We start from the raw sequence: 25,327 nt of genomic DNA, 5'->3' as shown, positions 1-25,327 counted from the left end.
ACTCGAGTGTAGACTGTGCACCACAGCTTGGGTTCGAACCTGGCTGTGTCACTAGCCGACAGTGACTGGGAGCTCACAGGCAGAACACATTGGCTTCATTCCGTCGGGAATAGGGGTGGGTATGTTGGCAGGGGCTTTGGTCCCATTAGCAACAGCGGCCCCTGCTGGTCGATCGGGCGCCTGTGGTCCACGTGCCAAAGCTGCATATGAAATGTCTTCCTCCGACTCATCTCTGTGCTAGCTTAGTTTGTGGACCGCAGTGCGAAAAGAAGCAGCGGCTGACATCACGTGTCTCGGAGTAGGGCATGTGCTTCTCCACGCTCTCCCAGATTGACAGTGGGCGTTGTGCAATGGGATGATGACAAATTGAACATTCCAGGACATTTAGGGAATTGGCCATTCCAAATTGGGGAGAAAAATGCAAAAAAAAAAGGATTCAGTTGAGTGAGTCATGCAAGTGTATTGTGAGGTGTGTGTCGATTTATGCATGTATTGATGTGTTGATGTTTCAGTCGCAGTTGTACAGGTTTCAGATCAGTTGTACAGGTTTGCAGAGCAGTGTAACAAGCTTTCCATTACATTCATTAAGTAGACGCTCTTACCCAAAGCGACTTCCAGCACAATATAACATTAGACGTGTCCATTCAAGTTGAATGAGCTGCAGTGTCAGACCAGGCTAACAACACTCCCAGACCAGTGAGTGTGACCATAACACTATTCAAGCCCTATCACGAGTAAACTTTTGCAACCTGACTAGACAAGCAAAGCCGAGTTTATTACCATAGATCAGTCGCTAGATCACAGAATCCTGTGATAAAACATAAAGTAACAATAAGCTGTGGTCTTCCGTACCTGAGCTCAGCGTGTTCTTGGCTCCTCCCACAGGTATCTGTACCTGCTGTTCTCCAGCGATGACCTCCTGCCCCTGGACAGCTGGGTGTTCAACACGGAGGCCCACCCTCTCCCCGTCCTGCACCTGGGCAACATCACTCTGCCCGGGAGCGACGCCCGGCGATAGGACCGCCCACTTCCCCTCCCCCCCCTCATACAGTTAGACTGCAGGCTCGAGCCACACCCCCCTCTCCGCATTCCCCAATGAAAGACTGCAGTGTGCCTGCAGAGGGGAAGGGCTGGGGTCTCTGTTCCTGCAGACAGTCATGTGACTGCGCATGGCCAGGCCCACACAGACCTGTTCCATTTTATACACCTGACCAAAAGCGTTCCCACGGAGACGCAGGAGGACGGACACACAGACGGACACTGCTGGAAGTGGATGTACAGTTTCCATGGGATGGACTAACAGACTTCTGTTCATGAGGAGCAAGGATTTTTCTGTGACTTCTCTTTTCAGGGGTTTTTCTGAACCCCCCCCATACCAACACCAAGGACATCATTTTCTGTTTGCTCCTTTATGATAAACTTTGACCTGGACCTATAATGACTGGAATTGGCATTCTTTGTCCCTTTGGTGGAGGGCGAATGGAGAAGTTGACTATGACTCTGCATTCCCCCGGCTCCATGTGTCTGCGTTTGGATTGGCTGGGAAGTGGCTTTCAGACCCCGTGCAGCTGATATACTACTGTCACAGTTTTCCACTTTTTTTCTTTATTGTCACGTTAATTCACATTTGTTTGCCCAACAGACAGCAGCTGACGGACATCACATTTTTACATATTATCCGTTTATGCAGCGAGATGTTTACTGAAGTACCTTACTCAAAGGTACCATTATAGTGCCACACCTTGGAATCAAACTTTCACCACATGGGCTACAAGCCCAGCCCTTTTACCCTGCTACATTGCACCACGGCCCTTTGACCCTTCACCTCTGACCTACTGTCCTTTGACCTTCAGGAGAGTTCCGCCTGGGTGTGCAGTAACAGCTGTGAAATGGATGGATATGAGTGGGCGGAGTTTTGCTGAAGGAATCGTCTCTCTGTTCTGCAGAAGACAGGCTTCCATTGGTTGCCTTACTGCAATGTGGCGGAGTGTGATCCCAGTCACAGAAGTCCCTGCTCCAGTCTTCCGTCTGGATAATGAGTCCTAAGCATATTGGTATCACTTTTGCCGCTCCATTTGGAGGTCGCTTTCATGGATTTCCACTCGGTGACATCTCCTGCCCCGTGCTAAAAGTGGTCAGACCATGGCGTTAAGATAAATCTGTTACTGTTACTACATTAGAGAGGGTGGCAGGATAGGAAAGAAGCAGTGGATTGAGGTGAGAGACGAGTTAGGACTGACCACCAGGGGGCAGTAGATGGGAGAGGAACTCAGGGGGGGGGGGGGGGGGGGGGGTCTAGAACGCAGTTACTTGTGCTAGTTGGCTGTTGAAATCATGGGTGTATAATTTAAACCCTGCTGTTGGAAGAGTGGTGGACAAAGAGCCTGTATTTATGTCCACCCTCCCTGGTGCCACTGGTACACATTACAGCCAATTGTTTTTTATGATGTCACAATGCTGCGCTTGAGTAAAGGTGACTAAGGAGATGGCAAGGGATCCATATCCACCAACAGCAGAAGGTGCCACTCTGCAAGCGAGAGGACATAAGTATCAAACTGAATTCTGCATGTGTGGTATCAGATGGCCTGCTCTGTGTGCTTGGGAGGAATTGTGGGTAAATTGAAACTGCAGAACAGAAGGCTTCTTTTCAGACCCTTCCAGAGAGAGAGGAAATGTTTGTCTATTCTCCTTAACTGCAGTGATTGACTGAGGCTTGGGATGAGATGCTGTGAGCCTTGGGTCTTTGTACATAGACCCATCCCCTAGGCTTTTATTGTAGGTAAGCAAGCAAGTCCATTCCTGTCTGTGGTTTTTGAGTGATTCTGGATCTCGGGACAGACTGACTCTTGACTTGTGTTTACTTGTTTTCTAAAGTATGTATTTGTTGGTATATTTAACTTTGAGTGGCCCAGAGATTCAGGGTTTGCACCTTTGCACCTATTGCACCCAGCTCTCAAATGAGAATGTGTTTAGGCCGGAACAGACACCATGAGTAAGTTTTACTCCCAAAGGCACAGTAGCAGATGCCTTTCTCATTGTAGAGCTGGAACCAGACTGGCTCATTAAACCCCTTTCCCACTGTAGTACTGGAGCCAGACTGGCTCATTAAATCTCTTTGCCCATTTTTACTGTGTTCTTTTGAGCTGTGTCAAATTATAAATCGGCTCTTATGCCCAATGTAAGCTGCACAGACAGTGGGATATTAACAGGGTTCCTGTGTTATTAACTGGCAATCTGTGTGTTTTGTACAGCATTAATTTAAGTGGCACACGGTGGGTTAGGCTGATTTTAATCGTTGAACCCGCCCCCCTGACACCACCACCACTGCAGCTCCAGAGCCATTAAAGGCACTATGTAAATGCAGTCATTTTCCAGAGAACAGCAATTACATGGCTGACCTAAGGTATGATAATAGTGATCAAGATTCACAGGGCAGCCTTCGAACAGCAAACCTGAAAAACGCCATGGTCCTTTATTTGTGCACTTTTTATGCAATACAAACTGGGACGGTGCAAGCACTTCGCCGCTGTCCAAAACCGAATAGCCAAGAAACAGTAAAGGCAATGCATCCTGTGTGTTTTTTTTTTCCTTCAGTTTCCTCCTCCATTGGGGCCAGATGTGCAGAGGACAGAACAGAAATGTATTCCAAGGCAGTGCTTTGTGGAAGTGAACTCCAAACTCTCAACAGTCTCTGTAAAAAAAAAAAAAAAAAAAAAGAAAGAAAGAAAAAAAAAAGTCATCTTTTAAAGTTCCATTCAGTAAGTGCGGAAAATGTAAAGACTGCCTGTAAATGAGGACAGAAATAAAGAATAAATAATAATATATAATAGTAAATAGTTGTGTAATTGTGTATTACCACTTGCTGAATCTGTTAATATGAGCTAAACGGGTGTGTTGCTTTTTAATTTGGTCACAGTGATCTGTGACTGGCCTGGAAGTATCACACATGGCTTCTAAACCAATAGGAGAAGATTGTGTAATGTGCGGAGAGAAAACTAATACCAGTCTTCTGTCAGCATTGGTGCTTGGCTATAGTTGCTAGGTAACACCCCCAACAGTTTCTTGTGTATGGATGCAAAGAAGCTATTTGAGAAGCTGTCCTTAATGATGCAGCGAACTCTTCTCTTTCCAGCTGTCCTGGTGAAGAGATTATGTTTAAGATGCCTGGTAGATAACCAAATGGGAGTTTTTGTTCCAGCATCGCACATGGTGCTGTTAGAGACATGCGGTTATGCATCAAGTATCAAACTCCCAGCGATCATCTGCTCTCATTCAGCACGTCATAAATCAAGTTCTTCAGTCACAAAGGCTTTTTGTTTATGCTGTATTCTAAATGCATATAAAACCGTCGTTTTCAATAAGAAATGACAGCTTTCCTTCAGCTTGCCAGCAAGTGCAGCCTTGCACTGTCTCTCATGTACCGAACCACACAGCCCTCCCTGTGTGAACTCCTGTTGGGTGGAGAGGGCAGCACCATTCCGTGGAGTTTTGACCAATCATTCACTGATCCTGCTTTCCTTTCCTTCCTGCGCGCTCTTTCCTGCTACCAGCTTAAGTGCAATGAAGACAGTGGGCTGCACTTCCCCTCCACACCACCAGGGGGGATTTTGGCAAACTGCTGGCCTCGCACACTGTACATTTGTACTATTTGTTTTAGGTTTTCTGTTTTTTTTTTTTTTTTTTTTTTGTATCAGACATTGTGACATCATCACCTGCTTCCTGCTCTGGTACACTCAGACCAAGGTGGATTTTGAAGAGTGTTCCACATTTGTATTTTTACTGAACAAAATGAATTGTAAATATGTTAAAATGGGGAAAAAAATTCAATAAAGATGTAATTAAAAGTGGACAGGAATATACCTTCGCAGCTGTTTTTGGTTGAGCCTTTGGCAAGCAGGTTTAGAATGGTAATGACCCTCGCTGTCTCTTTTCCAAAGTGGTGACACTGAGTGGTATACACATCTGCACCTTCTGTTAGTTTTAGTTATACCTATTTTGATACATGTCCATATGTATTATAATGGGAGGGCTAGACCACATCCAATAATATACTAATAATATCACCAATAATCAACCTGTACAAACACACACACCACTAGACTAGCATTTTTATCTTGAACCACATTTCCTCATAAATTGCCGCAAAAGACATAGTTGTACCTTTTATTAAAATTTAGGCAGATATGTAGCCTCTTTAAAGGGAAATAATCCTGTAATAGTGTTGTCCTTCATGCTGACTGATATGTATTTAAAAACGCAGTGGGGTTTTGTGACCAACATTTCATTTGATTTTAAATGTTCATTAACATCACAAAGTGCATTAAAGGAAAAGATCCAAGTGACAGATAAAAATGACTATGCAGTCAGTCTAAAGGTGTTAAATGAAAAGTAAATGGACTGATTGGCACCAATAAAGGTGTAAATCAAGGCCTTCAGTTACATCAGCTACACCGCATACAACCATATCCGCGGTGAACTGTGTCACTTACATATCATTAATTTATACAGCTGGATATTTACTGGGTTAATTGCCCAAGAGTATAACAGCTGTGGCCCCACGGAATATTAAATCAGCAACTTTTGGGCTACTAGACCTGTTCCTTTTAAAGGAATGTCCTGAATTCATCAACCAGACTGATATGACAGGAAATAACAATGAAGCAGAAAGAACCAAATTTACCAAAGAAGAGCACTTCCAAGGAAAATTGTTTAGTGTTTCATTCACCATGGCCTCCTGAGTATGTGGCGTTTTCCCCACATGTGGGATCAGACTGAAACGTGCAGCAGATGAGCCTGGATCCTCTATACCTGTAGCAACAGAGGCCAGTGATACTGGGGGTTAATCCGTAAGTCAGTTGCGGAATATTGCTAAATCAGGAAAGAATACCTGCACACTGCTATTATTTGATTTTATCTTTACCCTTCATCACTTGATGAAATGTTGTCAGTGCTCATGGGTAAAATCAAATGTATCACTAAGGAGAAAAATGGCAGTGTGTGGGAGTTTATGGATGTTTGTACACTTCTGGGAAACTATGAGCCAGATGTTTATACATTTTTTTTCTAATAATGTGGCAGGTAACAGTATCTTGCACAATGTCACTTGTCAGGCCCATAAAGGACAATATAAAAGGGGACACGGTTCAGAATTTTTAGTAATAAAAAAGTGATGAAGTGAGTGCAGCACAATGCAAAATATAAAATAATTTACTTTTTTCTAACTGTATAAGAAAACCTTTGTCTGTTCTGTCCCCCAGTATAATCCCTGCCAGTGTTTGTGTTTGAAGTCAGACATCTTGCAGGGTAGAAGTTCTTTATTTTTTCACTTTCCATACACAGTGGCTGTGTGATCAGCAGAGGGGGGTGAAACTGCCTTTAGAGGACAGAGCGCAGGTCTGGACAGAACCAAAAGCCTCGCTTTTTGAATCCGAGCCTTCGGACGAAAAGGGAAGCGAAACATGCTAACAGCTGTGGAAAAGATGGATGAGGTGAGAGAGGAGTGCAGACAAAGGTCAGATGGAGGGAAGGAGGGAAAGGAGCAGGAGGAGGTGGAGAACAGGGACAGGTCTGCAGGATGTGGTCCCTCTGGTGATGGTGTGGAGAGGCGAGCAGTATTGGCTTTCGAAACGTCTGGGAGAACTGGTGCGGTTTCGGGGGAAACTGTGAGAGACAGCTCAGCGTTTCCCAGAACTCTAGCTACAATAAAGCTCTGTTTGTGTTTGTTTTTTTTTTTCGCCACATCAACGAGCCATGCGAATGCGGAAAGAATGTTTGGTGGTCAAATACGTGTTTGTTTCCTTAACTTAACTCCATTGTGTACTCAGCTGACATGCTACTTCAGGGTAACTTCACAGACATATTTCAAACCCAACTTGTGTCATAAGGGCATGTGCCTTACTCGAAAGTGCATCTATATTACTCTATCTGATTATTGCTGATACTGTAGTTATATATACCAGAACAGCCGTTCCTCGCCCCTCACAGATTACATTATTGGCATTTAGCACTCTTATTCAGAGCAATTTACATTGGTTACAATTTTTTTACCTGTTACCCATGTATACAGATGGATATTTATGGAGGCAATTCTGGGTTAAGTACCTTGCCCAAGGGTACAACAGCAGTGCTCCAGCAGGGAATCAAACCAGCAACCTTTTGGTTATGAGTCCTTCTTCTTACCGCTATGCTACACTGTCGCCCAGATTAGATTAGAAGTGGACTTTAACCCCCTCATCTGAGGTCCCTGCCATCAGCAGGCTGGAGATGTTCTTCCCACAATGCATCACAAAATTAGAGAATAGCCTTGTTTCAGGGAGCCATGCGATGCAAACCTCTGCATGGATTCACTAATCAAGCCCTCCGGATGATTTAGATATCAGTGACAGCATGTGGATGAGGCCTAGTTAAACAGTGGAACTTTCATGTAAAAACATTATGGATTATGGCTAGTTGTGTAGTGCAGCTCTCTTTCAACACCTTAGAGCTGAAAGTGTAATCACAACCCGTCACCTCTGGGTTGCCAGGTCTACTTCTGTCTACATCTGCACTTGGGGTGCCATGGGCTGCATAGAATTAGTCCCACCAGAATTGATTACTGAGGTGCACAGCCTTGGCTCATGGAGCAAAGTGCCTGTGTAGTAAACAGGAGATCTTGGCTTTGAGCTCCAGCAGTGTCTTCCTTGTCTCTTTATGGCAGCAGTGTGATGTAGTGGTAAGTAGCAGGACTTGCAACCAAGAGGTTGCTGGTTTGATTTTCTGCTAGAGCATTGCTGTTGTACCCTTGGGTAAAGTACTTAACCCACAATTACTTCAGTAAATATCCAGCTGTATAAATGGCTAAAAACTAACCTGTGTAAGTCACACTGGATAAGTAGATTGTCGTGTTGTTTTTTTTCAATAATACAATTCATCACCACAAGAGGGCAGCTTTGGTCCTGTTGTGATTCAGATGCAGATAAACAGGACCATGCAAAACCCTCCAAGATTTTTGCTTACCAGACATCCTTATCCAGAACCACTTACAGAGCTCATACTTCATGTGCTCTCCATTTCCAGCTGGATATTTAATGCTGAAATACCAATTCTCAAAGGCATAGTGGCAGTGCTCCGACTGGGCACTAACCCTGCAAGCCTTGCCTCTTAGCCAATACACCACACTGTAGATTTAAAACAAATTATAAATGTACAAGGTCTATTGTTTACCCACAGAAAACAGTAAGTTACAGAGAGACCTGTAGAGACCCATAGAACAGAAATAATATTTCACAATTTTTCTAAAAAACAAAAATCAACATGTACTGTATGCCTTTGGTGCCTTCATTTGTATTTCATGAGAATCGAAACCAGGGACCACTGGAAAGGAAAGTTGCTGCGTCAGCACCAGCTGTCTGAGCAAAGCGCCTAAAAGCAGAGGTGTGTGTGTGTGAGAGGACAGTGAGGTGCATGTTAATGCATTCACACACACATGCATACCCACTCACTCCCACTCATACTTACACAGACACACACACACTCATACTCACACTAACACATCCATTCACGCTTACACTCCCACACTCACACTCACACAGACACAGACGCAAAAATCGCAAAATCAAATAAACCTCATTGACTGACTGTGACATTCAAGTAGAGCTTGACATTTATGTCTCACTTGTGGTAAAATAAAACTTGAGGAGACCCAGCGATGGGGTTGGCTGGTGGGTCTTGAACATTCTGAGTGCTGTGAGTGTGCAGTGTCTGCTCTGATTCAGGGAGCCTGTGACGGAGTGCCGTCACTACGGTTGAGTATGCGCTCTGACTGCCATACCAATGAGCCTGGCTCTTTGCCGTCACGGTCAAAGTCACATGGTTGGTACCCTGTAGACCCGGGTTTGAGGCGGGGTGGGGTGCCTGCTCTCACCCTTCATTACAGAGCCTCTCTGTTATTTTTTGCAAAACTGAGGCCTTTATGCATATATTTACTAACAATACTACATAAATATCTTACAGAGCTTAAATTTCACACATTTTCACACATTTCCACCATTTATTAAATGAGACAGTCACTGAAGTAATTAGGTTTGCTTCTGCTCTAGCAGTAGGTTAGAAGTGCACTGTATATCCGGTATGAGTGATCTCTTATCGCCCTGGACTGAAGAACTGCATTTCTCTCTGCATGAAGTCTCATACAAAGCTAAGTCCATACATCATCTGCGTTAACTGTTCATTCTAATCTGAAGTAAAAAGTAAAGGTGAATTTACTATATCTCCCCTCATCAAATGTTATATATGTCAGGGAAAGCCAATTTACTGTGTGTCTCTTCAAATATTTGCAGTGTCGATTTACCGGCAGCACATCCTTCTTCCTGTGTATTAGTCCTGCCTGCAGGTGAAGCCACACCTTAACCATGCAAATAGACACTCTTTACATATATTATTAGTAGTAGTAGTATTACTATTAGTGTTGGAATTAGTTTTAGTATTAGTGTTGTTGTTATTGTTGTTTATTAAGAATAATATTATGAGATTTTCAGTCGTCCACCCCATAGTGTGTAACAGACATCAGCCACAGCCACATCTGTTATCTGCTCTGAAAATTCTTTAAAAATGCTTTAATAGAACTAGCAATTGAACAACGACACGCGTTTAGGAACGTGTGTTGTGTTTATTTACCAGGGACTGATTGTGTGAGGGCATTCTGTGTTCGGTGTTTGATCACCCCCTCGCTGTTTATGGTATCAGTCATCAGAATGGGTCTCTGCTGTTGCTGCTGGCAAGCTGCTCACTCAATGGAATCAGTATGTTTAAAGATGGTCAGAGCAAAGCTGGAGAAAGGCCATCCTTTTCCTCTGAGGGAAAAATAAATGGCCCTCCTTTTCCCTCTCTCTTCACTGGAAACTGTCTCTCTCCCCCTGTCGATTCATTTCATATTGGCATGATGTCCAGAGTACATGCTGAAGAATACATGTAAACAACCTAGAAGAATGAGAAAGCAGCCAGTCAAAAAATGAATCAATTAAGATAGTGAATAACAACATCTATAATAATCCTAACAACAACACCACCACTGCCAATTATAACAGTAACAACAATTTGATCCCACTCTGGTGTCAACCACTGTCTCTCAGGCAGGGACACAGCACATCTGCCTTACACCAGATTTCTTGTAAAATGATAACTTCAAGATCATTTATATTTTGTTTCCACTCCAGGGCCAAACTCTTCCATTATAAAAATTTAGGAGATCAGACCCTGGATATTCCACACACTGATTGAGAGTGACCTTTGTTTATAAGCAGGTATGTAGCTAGTCACTCTCTCTCTAGTCATACTGCGTACACAGGGCTTAGTAAAGAAATATATCGGTGCATCAATGTAAGATATTTCCGGTGCTCTGGATAAGACTGTCTGCTAAGCAACTGAATAAAAGAAAGATGATCACATCCCACTGTTTTGATGTGTCAGCCTCTTTCACTGGGTGCTGCATTCATCACATCTACAGATAGTGCTATTATAAATTTGAAGGTCACTGAACACTTTAACACACACTAACACCTTTCCTGTCTTCCAGGGTAATACAGTTTCATCCCCTCTGTCTCTGTGGTTCCCCACAGTTTCCCCTCCTCCAGCTGAACAAATATTATTTTTCACTCTGTCAGACTGGTAGCAACACAATTTGACTATACAGAATGAACATATCATGGGGTGGCAGTGTAGCATAGTGGTTAAGGAGCAGGACTCGTAACCGAAAGGTTGCCTGTTCAATCCCCGCTGGGACACTGCTGCTGTACCCTTAGGCAAGGTGCTTAACCCACAGTTGCCTCAGTAAATATCCAGCTGTATCAATGGATAACAATGTAAAACAACTGTAACCTATGTAAGTCGCTTTGGATAAAATGAATAAATGTAAATATCACAACCTGGTCACATTGGAGTGTTTCAGAAGTTGAGCTGCCGTGTAGCAGTTTTTTTCCTTACTGGTTTGCCTAGCAAACACCCTTACTGACAGTGTCTTACAGAGCTTATATTTTTACACATTACCCATGACGCAAACAGTTTGATATTTACTGGAGCAGTGCAGGTTAAGTACATGGCTCAAAAGTACAATGACAGTGCCTGGCTGTTGATCCTGCGACCTACTGATTAGAACTACAGAACTTTTTTCTTAGGCATTTATGTATTTACAGTTAATAATGTTATCACAGAACTGTATAAGGGATGGATATTCTGATGTGGGTTGCTGTGTTTATTATGTTTAATTGTTCCTGCAATGTTATTAGATGCACTTTAAAATTTACACTTGCTTTGTAAGGCACTCTGGATAAGAGCATCTGCTAAGTGACTCAATTTTAATGTGTCAATGCAATCAACCATGAGAGAGAAGTGATGTTTTTCTGTTTAATTTTACATAAAATGACATTTTTCATATTCATTAGTTTCAAGTAGTTTCAGATGTTGAACATACTGCGTAGTTAAAGGGCATTGTGCAGAGCATTTCTATGTGAATAAATCTTTCATTTTTAATTTTTCATTTAGAAACCCTGTAATTCTATGGTGTTGATTTATTCATGGAGAATAATTAATTAAATGCTCCTTGAGAATGGCATTGGTTCTGGATTGTGGGTAGTTATCAGTATGGAGATATGTAAGTAAATAGTATCAGTTGTGCTCCTGTGCTATCACAGGGAAATACCTTTCCATTTCTTGTTTCTCAAATACTGATGCATTAGCAGTTTGGAATGATGATGTCATCCATGTCTGACAGTACAAAATTCCAACTTCAGAAAAAAAAAAAAAAACATCTGAAGGTTTATAGATGCATGGTTACTGACACACACACACACACACACAATTTTAACTCTCCCTTTGTCTTTTACTTTCTTCCTCTCTTTTTCTGTTTCTCTCATTTTCTGGTTCCTTTGTTCCTGACTTAGTGTGTCATGTTAGATTTCTCAGTAGAACTGCCCTTACTAGTATTTACAGCACTGTGTGTGTGTGTGTGTGTGTGTGTGTGTGTATGCGTTTATCCTGTGACTTCATGAAGACTAAAGTTGGCCTGATCTAGCATACACTGGCTCAGTTAAGACAGGAGCTTCTGAAGTGCTGCACGGGAACAGTCATGTCACACATCACACTTTTTCTGTAATCCTGATGTTCCAGTGGCCTCCTGCTGTTGTAGACAACACCAAGACCAGCAGCCAGACACACACGTCAAGACTCAAGACTTCTCAAGAAACTTGAAAAGTCAATTCCCCCTCATGAACACATCCTCAAAGACAAGGGAAAATGTAATAGCATTTTGGGCTTGCCCTGACATAAATTGACCACAGCCTATGGTGACAGCAGAACAAAAATACAAAGTAAAAAAGCTTCAATCTGCACTGTCAGTCATGTTCCCTGGTTTAGTTAAGTAACAGTGCTCTCAGGCAGTAGGCATGGTGATGCTCCTGTTGACCTTGACACACATATCAGTAGCACACATACTGACATACCGTAGCTTCAGTTTCTAGCTGAAGTGCACAACAGCAGTGCCCCAACTGTGAAATTGACATCAAAGCTTCTGGTCAAAGGCTCACATCCTAGGGAACTGTGGTACATTGAGGCATAGATGTTCTCTTGCTGGAAGGTGTGGAGCTGGGCACGGTGCAGTAAGTGGCTGTAGAGAGAACGGTGGGGCAAGAATACTTGTGGATTCACCTGGTCTGAAGTTCAGCTGAACTTCCTCTCACCCATCTTTCCAGCCATCCAGAAAAAAACCATCATCAAAAAAAAAAAAATCCATCAGCATTTTTATACGCCCTAGCTTCTTGTGGTGCCACAGGTTGCCCCTGCCGAATCGCTTAGTCTGAAAGTTAAAACGTGTGAATTGCGTCACAAAAAGTTCGCCTGGAAAACCCCACTACGTTTTGTCTTGCCTATCAACATTTAATCATTCGGAAACTGTCCTGCTTGTCAAATCGCGCAAAGCTCAAGTAAATCCTGCCGTGATAATAATAAAAAAATAATAATTAAAAAAACAGCCAGCGCCTTTTAAAGCCCATGATAGCGAGCGTTTATGTTTCCTGTATGTAGCCTATATTCAGCCTACGATAACTGTCCTCGCTCAACGTGATGAGGTTTTCTGCGAGCAGGAAGAGCTGCAAAACCAAACTGCTCACGTTCACCCTCGCATCTGGCTCTCTGCCATGTACACATTTATGATAATAATTAGTGGGATTTTTACTTGAGCAAGTATATGGAGAATAAAATAAGGTATGGCCTCCGTTTTACATTTATGTTGTATTTTTTATCAGATGCTCAGTCCAGGGCGACTTCCAAAGTGCTGGTACAATGTGCACTTAACACAACAGCATGAACTGTTGTACAAAACAAGCACACAGATGAAAATTTTTAAAGGCTCAAAACAGAAAGTAGCTGTCTCGGGATGTAAACTTTCGAATGCTTTTTGTTTGTTTCAGTAATTTGTACCATTATTAGTTTGGCATGCTAGCCAGATAGTCTGGTAGCGGGGTGGCGGTTAAAAAGTAAAATTCGCATTCACTACTGGATTTAATTCCATATGTCTTTAAACACTTTCGAATTGGGGATTATGTGCTGGAAAATTAAGGTATGTCATCCACCAGGACAATAGGGCTGGTGGAACCAAATCCCTTAATAATACAGCAGTGAATGGTCCACGCAAAAAACTGGTACTCACCCCCTGCTGCAAACACATGCCATGCACGCACCCACTTTTAAATCTCACGAACGCTTCCGGTTGCCTGGCAACCCTAATACGCTGTCCACCAATCATGAATTGTCGATGGGCGCATTAATACGAAAACAGATTGAATTCAATGTACGTTTAAGTTTTAATTCCGCAGCTATCGGCGAATCGCTTTCGGGAGTTTATTTTAAAATCAACAGCTGAACTCAGTTTTACAGACTATATATATATAATGTGTATTCGTACGTTGTTCTTGTAAATAGGGCCGTATCTTAATATATATTTCACTAAAAATATTGGGAAAGTAGTGGAAGACTGCGGATGTATATTTTTCAGCCAGACGTTCTACGGCATATAAGAGCGCATCCCCCCTTAACCCGTTCTCAAATCCAATGTGAGTTGTACAGCGGGGAGTTTAAGACTCGATGTTAGCGTGCATTCCAATGGTGCTTGCTGCTTTCATGCTTTCGGGCGAGGATTCGTTTTGATCAGTATGTATGGTCTTTATGACTCTCAGCTGTTATTAATTATATCGCAACAGAGAGACGATTGTTAACACATTTTTACTCTGTGACACTACGGGATTCTAGCCAATCCTAGCGAATTGTAGCTGTAAGTGAGTCCTCTTCTGACCGGTTCCGACTGTTACATGAAACGAAAGTCTTCAGATAGGTAATTCATCCAGGTAGCCGGCTTGCTAAATTAATTTGCAGTTAGTTCGCTAGTGGAGTTCGGGTAGATGTTGTGGCTTGGTGGCTTTCTCGTCTTGTCCAAAGTTAGCAGACTTATGACGAGAGACATACGGATCACTACAGTGCAGTTGTCTGTACGGACAGTGTGGGCTACCCAGGTAGTTAGTTGGTCAGCTTGTTAGAGAGCGGTTGTTAATCCGACTGAATTTAGGCAGTTTTTTTCTCAACGCTTGCTCGATCACTTAGATTTATTATAACGATACCAAAAATAACATTTTAGCCAACGTAAGTGACACGAGTGTGGTATTCTCCTCTCATCGTATTGTGGGCCGATGAAAGCTATAGTTATGTTCTGGAACCACGGCGAAGCATTATGTGTGGTCTGCCCATATAAGCAACGAGTATCACAGTGCTTATTTTTTTTGTTCTTCTTGTCAAAAGTGTATTGGGATTGTTCTGGTTTCTAGTTCAATTGATGTTAGTCGTTAGTGTTTAGTGATCAAGTGAACTTTTTTGGATGGCTGGAAAGGTTACATCAGTGATTGTAGTTTTTTTTTCCTTTGTACGATGTCCATATGTCTTTGTCACTACTATTTGGAGGTCTTTTCACAATTTCCTTTGTTAAAATTGCCATCTTTTATAAGCTAAGTTTGGCATTCTAATTGTGTAGCGTAGTGCAGTTTTAAGTGCGCTCTTTCACAGCCGACAGTTAGCGTCATTCCCGTGGCCCCTTGTCTGGCAGCATATTAAACTGATTAGAGGTAATGTTGCTTTCGTAGGGCAGTGTTACGCGCTACGTTTATTTTCAGTATGAGGTAGGTAGGTATGTTGCCCCTCAGGAAAATTGTTAGTTTCTATTTTTACTGTTTTCATTACTGCTATTTCACTCATTTTATTACTGTAATTATGTTTTTACTTTATCACTGTTTTGTAGCTTCAATGCCTATTTGCTGTAATTGTGGCTGACTTGTACTACTTCCTGCTCAAGTAGTATGTGTTTAATATATTGTATCATATTTGCTTTGCAAGTCATTCTAGATAAGAGCTGCTAAATAAATAAATGGTCCTTCCTTTCTTCCCCTTAGTTTAAGGGGACCTAGAAGAGAGGATGGCGGAAGAGGGGAGTAGCACTGAGACAGAGCGGAGCAGTCTGCTGACCTGGGATCAGGTGAGCCGCCTGAACGAGGTGCTGACGGAGGCGGTGCCGGTGCACGGGCGCGGGAACTTCCCCACGCTGCAGGTGCGGCTGAAGGACATCGTGCGGAAGGTGCGGGACCGGCTGGAGGCGCGGGGTATAGGCGTGCGGGATGTACGTCTCAACGGCTCCACCGCCAGCCACGTGCTGGTGGAGGACAACGGCTGGAGCTACAAGGACCTGGACGTCATCTTCCGGGTGGGGCTCCCGCGGGAGGCCGACTTCCAGCTGGTCAAGGAGGTGGTGCTGGGCACCCTGCTGGACTTCCTGCCCGGCGGGGTCAACACGGAGAAGATCACACCGGCGACGCTCAAGGAGGCCTACGTGCAGAAGCTGGTGAAGGTGTCCACCGAGCCGGACCGCTGGAGCCTGATCTCGCTGTCCAACAACGACGGGCGCAACGTGGAGCTCAAGTTCGTCGACTCCATCCGCCGGCAGTTCGAGTTCAGCGTGGACTCCTTCCACATCGTCCTGGACCCCGTGCTCTCGCACTACGAGACCGCCGGCGACGCCATGACGGAGCTCTCCCACCCGGCCGTGGTGGGCGAGAGCGTCTACGGCGACTTCGGCGCCGCGCTCGAGCACCTGCGCAACAAGGTGATCGCCACCCGCCGGCCGGAGGAGATCCGCGGCGGCGGTCTGCTCAAGTACTGCAACCTGCTGGTGCGCGGATTCCGGCCCGGCGACGGCGACGGCTTCCGCGGCCTGGAGCGCTACATGTGCTCCCGCTTCTTCATCGACTTCCCGGACATCGGCGAGCAGCAGCGCAAGCTAGACTCCTACCTGCAGAGCCACTTCGCCGGCGAGGACCAGCGCAAATACGACTACCTCATGGTTCTGCGGCGCGTGGTGAACGAGAGCACCGTCTGCCTGATGGGCCACGAGCGGCGGCAGACGCTCAGCCTCATCTCGCTCACCGCCTTCCGCGTGCTGGCCGAGCAGAACGCCATCCCCGACGCCTCCAGCGTCACCTGCTACTACCAGCCCGCGCCCTACGTCCGCGACATGAACTTCAGCAACTACTACATCGCCTCCTGCAGCCAGCCCATTCCCACATGGCTGCCGTGCAACTGAGGCCCGAAAAGCGAGCGAGTGGGGGGGGGGGGGGGGGGGGGGGGGGACGCTGTCCAAGGGCCGGGCTCTCTGCACTCGGAGGGGAGGTGTTTAAACTGGACACGTTTTTGTTTTCCTTTTTTTGTTTGTTTGATTTGTATTGGTTCCACCTCTCCTTTCTCGGTCCTTATCAGCAACGGAGACAAGACTGTTGGACCCATTTGTGTCACATTTTCAGTGTTAAGTGTAATTTGTTTCTGGGGAAAAAAGAGGGCTCTTGGAGTGTTTGTCTTGTTTTTGGTAGGCTTTAATCTGAGTGTCAGTAATGTCTAGATTTCTGATTTGTTGGTCTTTCCCATGCTGAATTTTGACGGGCTGGGATCACCGCTGTGTGCACTGAAAAATGAGAAAAGACAAAAAAAGCACAAAATTAAATAAGGAAAAAAATATAGGGGGATTATAGCAAAGAACATATGTCGGTGTGTATTCAGCAGTATGTTTAAAATGCCTTGTACATCTTGGGGGGGGGGGGTGGGGGGGGTACAGGTGTTATATTTGGGCCGTTTTGAATTGTTTTATGAGGTGGCCTGCCCTGTTGTGCCTACCACTCTTTGTATGAAAGTCAACAACACCTGCTCATCTTTCATACATTCACATTTTCAAAGAGAAGTTTCAGATTGATGTCACAAGGCTGAGCCCCAGCTGCTGGGCTTTATTATTTTGAAGATGGGGGGCGCGCATCTGTGTATGCAAACCTCAGGTTTTGCAAGAGATGGGTATTGTGGGTAGAGAGGGGTGTAAAGGAAGATAGTATTACAGGGAGAAAAGGTATTGAGTGCAGGTATCTGGGGATATGGGGTGTGTAGAGAAGAGGGTAGGAGTAGAGAAATGGTTAAGGGGGGGATCTGCTCATTGCTGTCAACTGTGGTGTGGTGAGCGCCTGGCTGTTACCCTCTCATGAGATGATCTGCATGTGAATCGACCTTTAGCCGTCATACCTCTGTCCTGTGTGCTGTACAGGACCGGCCAGTCAAAACCTCTCACGGTCATGACTTCTCTTGAAATCACGTTGTCCCACATGGACTATCCTGACTGGACCTGAGCACGCATGGTTGCCTTTTGCTCTTCCCATCTGTCAGCGCTTTACTCCACTGTCTTTTAGACTCCATTCAGAGCCTGACGTCGGGGTCATCTCTAAGTTCTGGAGGATTTAAGTCCCTTGCCTTGCGATGCGTGTGGGACTTCACCGGCTTTTCTGCTTTCAGCCAGGTTACTGCGCCTTTGCTCAGACGCGCGCTGAGGGCCTCTTCTGTGGTCTTGCTGAGCCGCCTCTTCACCGGCTGCTCCGTTTCTAACCGCAAGGCAGAGCAGCTTGTGCAAATGTACAGAAGCGAGATAACCCGAGCCCCCCCACCTTATCAGCGGCACACACAGCGAGGGTGACCTGCCCTCTTTAAACAGGAGATAGCGACTGACAGGGTCACTGTGGCCTCCGTGCTGGAGTTGGGCGTGCTCCCGGCCTGGAAACCCTAAATGTGTACATGTTGGTGACTTGTTTTGTGTGTGTGTGTGGTTTTTTTTTTTTTTTTTTTCCTTATTTGAGGGGAGGTTGGGAACTTTGAAGTGTGGACCAAAGTCTGTTTTCCTGTGACAAAGTCCCACAGTGCCTTACCCTTATGGTTTTTTTTTTTTTTTTTTTTTTTTTTTTCTGTGTGTGTGGGGGTGCGCAGATAATAAGGGTTTTTAAAACAATTTGTACAGTTTAGTGTGTGCTTCTTTTTGCTTAAACCAAGCTTAAGTTGCTTAAAGAACGTTAACTTAAGGACAGACGAGGCATTGAGAGAGGGGAAAAATGAACGGAGCTGGGATGGTGAAGCTCTGCGCTGTCACTGACCACATGGAGACTGTGGAAGCGCTTGAGGTTGGAAACGTGGACGTGCACGCGGATGGATGTATATCTCAGGGATATTTTTGTGTTTTTTTTTTTTTTTTTTTTTTGTAGGGCTAGTTTCCCCACTTCGTGCTTTGTTTTTTTGAAATGCAAAATTGCAGTGAGTTTTGAACTTTGAGGTTGGAGTTGCGTCCCCCACCTTTGCACCAGTGACTGCTTGTTCTCCTTGTCATGTTCTGTAGAGCAGCATTTCCCAACCCCGGTCCTGGGGTTATACTGTGTATGTATGTGCGCGCGCGCGCGCGTGTGTGTGTGTGTGTGTGTGTGTGTGTGCGCGTGCACGTGTGCGTGTGTGTGTGTTCATTCCAGTTGAGCTCTCTTAATTAGATCTGATTGAGCTGTTATCAGTGTTCAGTTATGTATTTAGCATCTCATTTATTTGGCCATAAAATAAGCTGAGTTTCTGGAGGGAGGTCTGCTACTATAACAGTTGTTTATGGAACATATTTTTAACACTGGCCCCTTGAGCCAGTCTGAGACAGCTGTAATTTAATTAAGCCAAATTAGTTCCATTATTGGTCCTAGACCCTGCTGAACAACTAATTAGTCTTTATAAATTTTAGTAGGCTGTCTGTATTAGAAAGTTACTTAAGGGGCTCAAATGAATAGAAATACCCTGGGCCAGCATTATTAAACACAGCTATTGAGTTTCCTGTAACAGACACAAGTAATGTAATCAATATCCTGTGTTCCTTTGAAAGAGTGAGTGTCTAGTCTCTACTCTTTTTGACTAGTGTTTAGAAGGGAGCACTTTTTTGCTTGTGAAGATGCACTTGAAAGGATAGCTCATGGCGGGCTGTCACTGCCTTTTGTTTTTGGACTTCTGCACGTTTCTGTGAAGAGGAGACCTCCCTGTGTAATTTCCTCAAGTTATTTAAGGTGTCTTTTGTAGGAACTGCTTATGCTAGGAAATGCTTACCGCTTTTGATGTCTTAGATGAGGGATGTCAAGTTCAGTGTAATTCACAAGCGTAATCTCGATGTGTGATATCAAATTAATAATAAAAAATGTGAGAGAAAAACAGCTCAGCAAAGATTTAGCCGATTATTTGAGAGAAAAAGCCAGGGCTTCTGCATGGCCGTGCGTTGGATGCGTTTTTCTTTCTAGAAATGTGTGATTTCCGTTCACACGTATGGCTCCCCACCCTTGCTGTGCAATCTCACCTTTTCCTGTATGGGCATGACTGTACATTGGCCGGGGTGGGGGGGGGGGCTAATTCTAATGACAAGCTTGGTTAAAGTGCAATTTTAATGTTTGGGTTTAGTGTTGGAGAAGCTGTCTTTTTGCAGTAACATTTTCAGGTCAGGACTGGGTTACTTGTTTGTGTGGCTGTGCTCTTTTGTGTGCGAACGTGTGTAACATTTTGTGCCTATGATTGCTTGTGCAACTTAAGTGGGTGGGGGGGGGGGGGGGCGGGGGGGATATGAAATTGTTTCATAACTCCAGGAAATGGTTCATGCAAAGTCAGCTTTATTATACCTGCATTTCAGGATTTATTTTAGCACTTTTAAACTCAATTTAGTTTTCCATGGTTGGATTTTTTTTTTTTTTTTTTTTTTTGAGGAAGTGTATGAACAGAAATAAAAGTATTTGAATCCATTACCTGGTGTCCGTGCTGTTCTGTTATGTGCAGAGAGATTGTTCCTCAAAGGGATAGTTCTGTGCAAACCCTTGTCAGTGGAAGGTGGTCTGCTCTCATATCAGTTTGGAACAGACTGCTTCAGTTCAATAATCACCTGTAAGAAAAAAGCTTCTGGTGCACAACATGTCTAAGTTGCTGAAGTGAGAAGTTTGTACATACACATCTGCAAAAACAGGTCTGTCACTTGAAAGGTCAGCTTTGGACAAACTACTTAAAACTACCTGACCTCACACTAGAGGCGCTGTTTCAAGCAAGTGATATCCACTCTTGCATGAAATGGCAAGTACAGAATTTTCAGTGTATATCATAGGTCATATTACTTAGATCAGGGGTCAACCAAATGTGATCTTCAATGACACAACTGTGTCGGTTACACTTTAGGAACGATTAAAGACTTGCCAACATGTCAACTGCACTATTTTTGAAGTTTGAAGATTTTATTTTTGCCATGTATTTTTGCTGAGTTAGGGTCTACATCTGTAGTGCTAAGGTCATTTATAGTTATGCCTAGTGCAAGTAGAGATTTGCTGTTTCTCACCAAGAACTAACCATAAAGTTTAATTGGTATGGTAAAAATTACACTTCAAATATGTGGTGAATAAGGTATTTAAAAGGTATGAGCTGGACAGAAAGGTACAGAAAATTGTCCACATAACCTAACACTCGTAAAGCAGAAATTCATTCAGCATTTCACCGCTCCAGGCACATACTGGAACCTTTTTCTCCCTCACCAAAACTTCAGTGACTCAGCTTTCGAGAATCTTTGGTGTTAACTTAGCGCTCATTCCTTTGAAAACCTCTGACATGGTTTGACAAGCGGAAGTGAGAGCTATTTCTTTGACGCACTGTGTTCCTGTCATCCTGCGGCCAAGATAAAAGAGCAAACCTGACCACAAGATCAGATTCTGCAGAGATCATGGCCTACAAATGGCCACTCCAGCCATCTCAGTCGTAAATGAATCTATGCCTGTTGGTGTGAAAGTGATGCAGTGGCTTTCTGGGAGGGGAAATGTTGAATTTTAATAATTGTGTGTGCAGGCAGTCTCCCCTCAGCATGGTAGTTTTCTGAATGTGCAGCATTATTCATCCTGAAAGTGATATTAGGAAACTGGCTATGGGCAGTCGGTGTCCCAGGTCACCCATGAAAGTAGAGTTACGAGAGGAGCAGAATTAAACTTGTTTTGTCAGTGTGTGATGCTTGGGTTCTGGTGAAAAGCAAGCTCCCCTCTCAACAGTCTACAGACAAAGGGTTGCAGTGTGTGGGGTAACCCACAATGCTTTGGAATTGGCTGTCATATGGCTGCCTCCCTGTCAGCTTCAAGGAGGGGAGACTGGCACAGCAGCTAAGGACCTGGTGATTGGAAGACTGTTGTGGCAAACACCAGGTAGGACATAACTGCTGTACCCTGTACACAGGTGCCCAATCTAAACTACGTCTACACATGCCTAGCTTTACAAATGAATCATATTTGAAAATACAAATTTCTAACACAGGTTACTTTGAACAGGGCCACCCTCCAAGCAAACACAGATGAATAACCCTGTTTTTGTCACTTCGTCTCTGAGGCTGTCACTCTTGCAGCAGAGTTGCACTTGAAACCTCAGTCTTGCAAACCTTGTCTTTGTTTGGTGGCTGATATGGAAACCACGCTGGGGGTGGAGCTACGCTTCTGGACAGTGTCCGTTTCCCTGCAGATGGGACAGTTGTCAGGCTGGTTTAGCAGAGAAAACACCCCCATACACTGTCCCTGGATCAGTTTCATTTGGCAGTGGTTCAGCAAGAGTGCTTTTCAAAAACAATAGTTCTTATGGTTTGGTTCTTATAGGCTTCTGTGCAATGCTATGTCCTTACCACCATTACTTCCAAATGTAAAAGTTACATGCAATGACTACATGCACGTACAGACAAACACACCTGGTGAGCTCACGTCTTGCCTTGAAACCCTTGACGTTCTGAAACTGCTGCTTGCTGAGGTTTTGCATGTGGGCGATGCAGAGTTCTAGTTTCCCGCTATGGTGCGTGTGCGCGCGTCTTTGTGTTTATGCGTGTGTGAGTGGACGTGTGTCTGTGCCTGTCTCTGTGTACGCATTTGTGTGTATGCACCCGTGTATGTGCGAATCTGTTCTAGCCTTTCACGGCTTTGTTCTCTGTTCCTCATTCACTGTCTCAGTTTGAGTGGCATGACATAAGGAAATGTTTCAGAAACCGAGGTGGCAGGAATGAACTAAATATGCGAGCAAAGCCTTAGAGCTATCACTGTGAAAACGAAGAAACATATGATTATTTTAACAGTCATAACGATAGGCGCGATGTAGGCCATGGTTTCTCAAACTTTTTTTTGCTTCAACCTTTTTGACATCTAATCTAAGTATTTTTTAAACTGATGTCAACCGTGAGCCAGGCGGTTTGCACTTATTTACATAATTTTAAAACTTTGTCAGTCATGAACCAAAAATTCAGAGATGGTGAGCTGGTTTCATTATTTAGACAGCATGAGGAAACCCTGACTGAAATCTTGGCCAACCACATGTGATGTTGGTAAGACAAGAATCAGAAGCCTGGTTCTCCTCCATTGGGAAGGATAACGCTGGGCATGTGCCGAATAAAGTAGCAGTGGTCACAGCTGATGCTATGCCATCTATGACCAGCACAACAACTAGGACATCAGCTAGATAGCCTAGCCAGCTGTGCTTTGGAGGAATGGACAGTTGTAACATAAATTTGTCTAGATACACCCTGACAAGGTATTCATTCTCTTAATACAGAAGTTAACTTGCTAGCTCCACAGCAGCAGCAGAAAACAACTAATTTTAATGTTGGCCAGCTATCAGACTTGGTTGAACAGCAACAGCAGACCCCATGCAATCTTCTTGCGTGTATTAGCTTGCAAGCTAGCACATGTTGTGAGGTGTGTCTTTATGTGAAAAATGAAATGAAATATATAGCAGATATATCACTGTCAGCTGTCTTAAGGCACACCATTCCCTAGCAACTGCTTTATAACGGGTGTTATGTGCCATGTGAAGTTACACTTAATAAATTGTGAACCAAAACCTTTTGTGTAAAGTTACATTATTAGGTTTGGATTATGCATGACAGAGAGATTAAACTGCAGTCTTTATATCAGCTGTGGCTTTCAGCTATGGCTAATTTCTTGACTGCAAGTTCTCAGTTTGGTTCTTTTGGACCTCTGAAATATCTCTTTACCATGATTTTAGAGCACAAGACTCTTTCTACATCATGTAAAATAAACACAAATGGTGTTATTCAAAAAGACATGACGTCCTGATTCTCTCCCTCTGCTCCACAGAGACGACCTTAGTCACGTAGCACCAGTAACAAACATGCATGTCCAATTAAAACCAGTTTGGTTCTGTGGTGATCAAATCACAGAGGATTAATTCATTCTTACTTTCCTTTGATTGAATTCCAAGGCCCAAATTCCAGGGTCACTAATTATCTCTGTGGCTAATTAAGGGTGATGTAGTGCAGATATACAAACCAACAAATCACATATGCTCAGTGGATTTACATGTACATTTATTCATGTAGCAGATGGTCTTATCCAGAGTGACTCATGAGAAGTGTATTCAATAGGGTTAGGGAATTAACCGTACTGATACTGAATCATTAGTACCATTCATGAAATATAGTGCCATTACGGGAAACAGAAGGGGAGTAAGTACAAGTGAATCACCACTTTGTGCCACTGTAAAAGCTTGCGAAAGTGCAGCCAGGCTTTTGTCTTGCATGCTTAAATTGTGATCCATTTTACAAGTATTAGCTTTTGTTTCAGTGTAAGGAGGGGGACGTCAGAGTTAGGATAACCCAGAAATAGTCAGAATAGGTGGATTTTGAGCATGGTTCACGGGGAGTTTATGCCAGCACATGGCAACAAGGGCAGAGAAGGGACATGGACAAGCTTAATGACCCTTTCAGGAACAGACAACTGGGCAGCTAACGGTAGTGTATTAGAGTGGCTTGACAGGAGTGTAGGATGTGATGATAGACTGAAAGTGGGGGGGGGGGGGGGATTAGAGTTTTTGCTACTGCTTAATAGGCTAGAATTTATCCAAGCCATAATAGGTAGCCAGTGTTGAGGAGATGTGTTAGAGCATTTTTGGTTGGTTGTACATCAGTTGAGCAGCTGCATTCTGAATCAGCTCCATTGGTGAGGCAGTGAGGCTTTGAGGCAGCTATGCCATGTTACTTTGTAGAAATGATTGGAAAAGTAAGATGAAAACCACTTAAGGGCAGTTCCCAAAATGTATAGTTTAGCCAGGGCTGCCAGGAGGACTTGATAGTCAAATATGTTGAAAGCAGCAGATAGACAGAGGACACAGAGGTATCTCTAGCAAAGCTGAGTTTCCATTGAACAACTCGCTTTGAATCCAGACTGCTTAACATCAAGAAGGTCATGTTGAGCCAGGAAAGGAAACAGCTGGTGGATGCAATCTGTTCCAGGGATTTTGAGAGAAACAGGAGAGGGGAGACAGGTCTGTAGTTTTGGACTGGTGAGGGATCCAGGTTGGTTTCTTAATTATAGGTTTGACTATTGCCTGTTTGAACGCTTTGGGAGTGCAGCCCACTGAAAGGTCAAAGAGGAATTCACAAAAGAGGAGATAAATTGAAGGAGATCAGATGCAAATCCTGTTGGGAGGAGGAGAGAGGATGGGGTCCAGTGAACAGGTTATTAGCCTGTAAGAACTTTTAAAGCAGGTAAGTTGGTAAAGCGACCAGTCACAATATTACTGGGGGCTTGTGTTGGGTGATGGAGTGAGTTGCAGATGTCTGTCACCTTTTTCTTCAAATAGAATGCGAATTCAGTATTGGTGAGGGTAGAAGGAGGTGTATGTGTATGTGTGTGTGTGTGTGTGTGTGTGTGTGTGTGTGTATGTGTATGTGGCTGGGGTGGGGGCTGCTTGAATCACTGTTTGAAAATATGAAACCAGCAGATGACACAGCAGAGGAAAGAGATGAGAGAAGACACTGGTATTCCACCAGGACAGAGGAGAGTTTCGATTCTTTTTCCATTTTCACTCAGCTGGGTGCAGTGTAGTCCTGATATGCATGTAGTGACTCAGTCAGCCGCAGGTTTGAGGAGGA

The 25,327-nt window shown here is 44.0% G+C and overlaps 2 protein-coding genes across 4 annotated transcripts in view; both read left to right on the top strand.

The window, feature by feature from the left end:
- Nucleotides 1-2,269, top strand: part of man1a2 (mannosidase, alpha, class 1A, member 2) — a 42,957-nt gene extending 40,688 nt beyond the window's left edge. For both annotated transcript variants that reach the window (XM_036545746.1, XM_036545745.1), the window contains exon 14: nucleotides 886-2,269. In XM_036545746.1, coding sequence (XP_036401639.1) covers nucleotides 886-1,018 — 133 coding nt within the window. In that variant the 3' untranslated portion in view covers nucleotides 1,019-2,269. The remainder of the gene's footprint in view (nucleotides 1-885) is intronic.
- A 7,719-nt stretch (nucleotides 2,270-9,988) lies between these two features.
- On the top strand, nucleotides 9,989-16,648 carry LOC118789514 (terminal nucleotidyltransferase 5C-like). Of its 2 annotated transcripts, none has more exons than XM_036545978.1 (2): nucleotides 9,989-10,005; nucleotides 15,526-16,648. In XM_036545978.1, exons 1-2 carry the CDS (start codon nucleotides 9,989-9,991, stop codon nucleotides 16,646-16,648), a joined length of 1,140 nt encoding a protein of 379 aa, XP_036401871.1. The 2 variants fall into 2 exon arrangements, with proteins under 2 accessions (XP_036401871.1, XP_036401870.1); XM_036545977.1 differs by lacking the exon at nucleotides 9,989-10,005 and adding an exon at nucleotides 14,107-14,178 and having other exon boundaries at nucleotides 15,465-16,648.
- Nucleotides 16,649-25,327: the final 8,679 nt, after the last annotated feature.

The sequence above is a fragment of the Megalops cyprinoides genome, chromosome 14 (assembly GCF_013368585.1).
Source record: "Megalops cyprinoides isolate fMegCyp1 chromosome 14, fMegCyp1.pri, whole genome shotgun sequence".
NCBI classification, from domain to species: domain Eukaryota; kingdom Metazoa; phylum Chordata; class Actinopteri; order Elopiformes; family Megalopidae; genus Megalops; species Megalops cyprinoides.
This window is presented reverse-complemented; position numbering and strand designations above follow the sequence as displayed.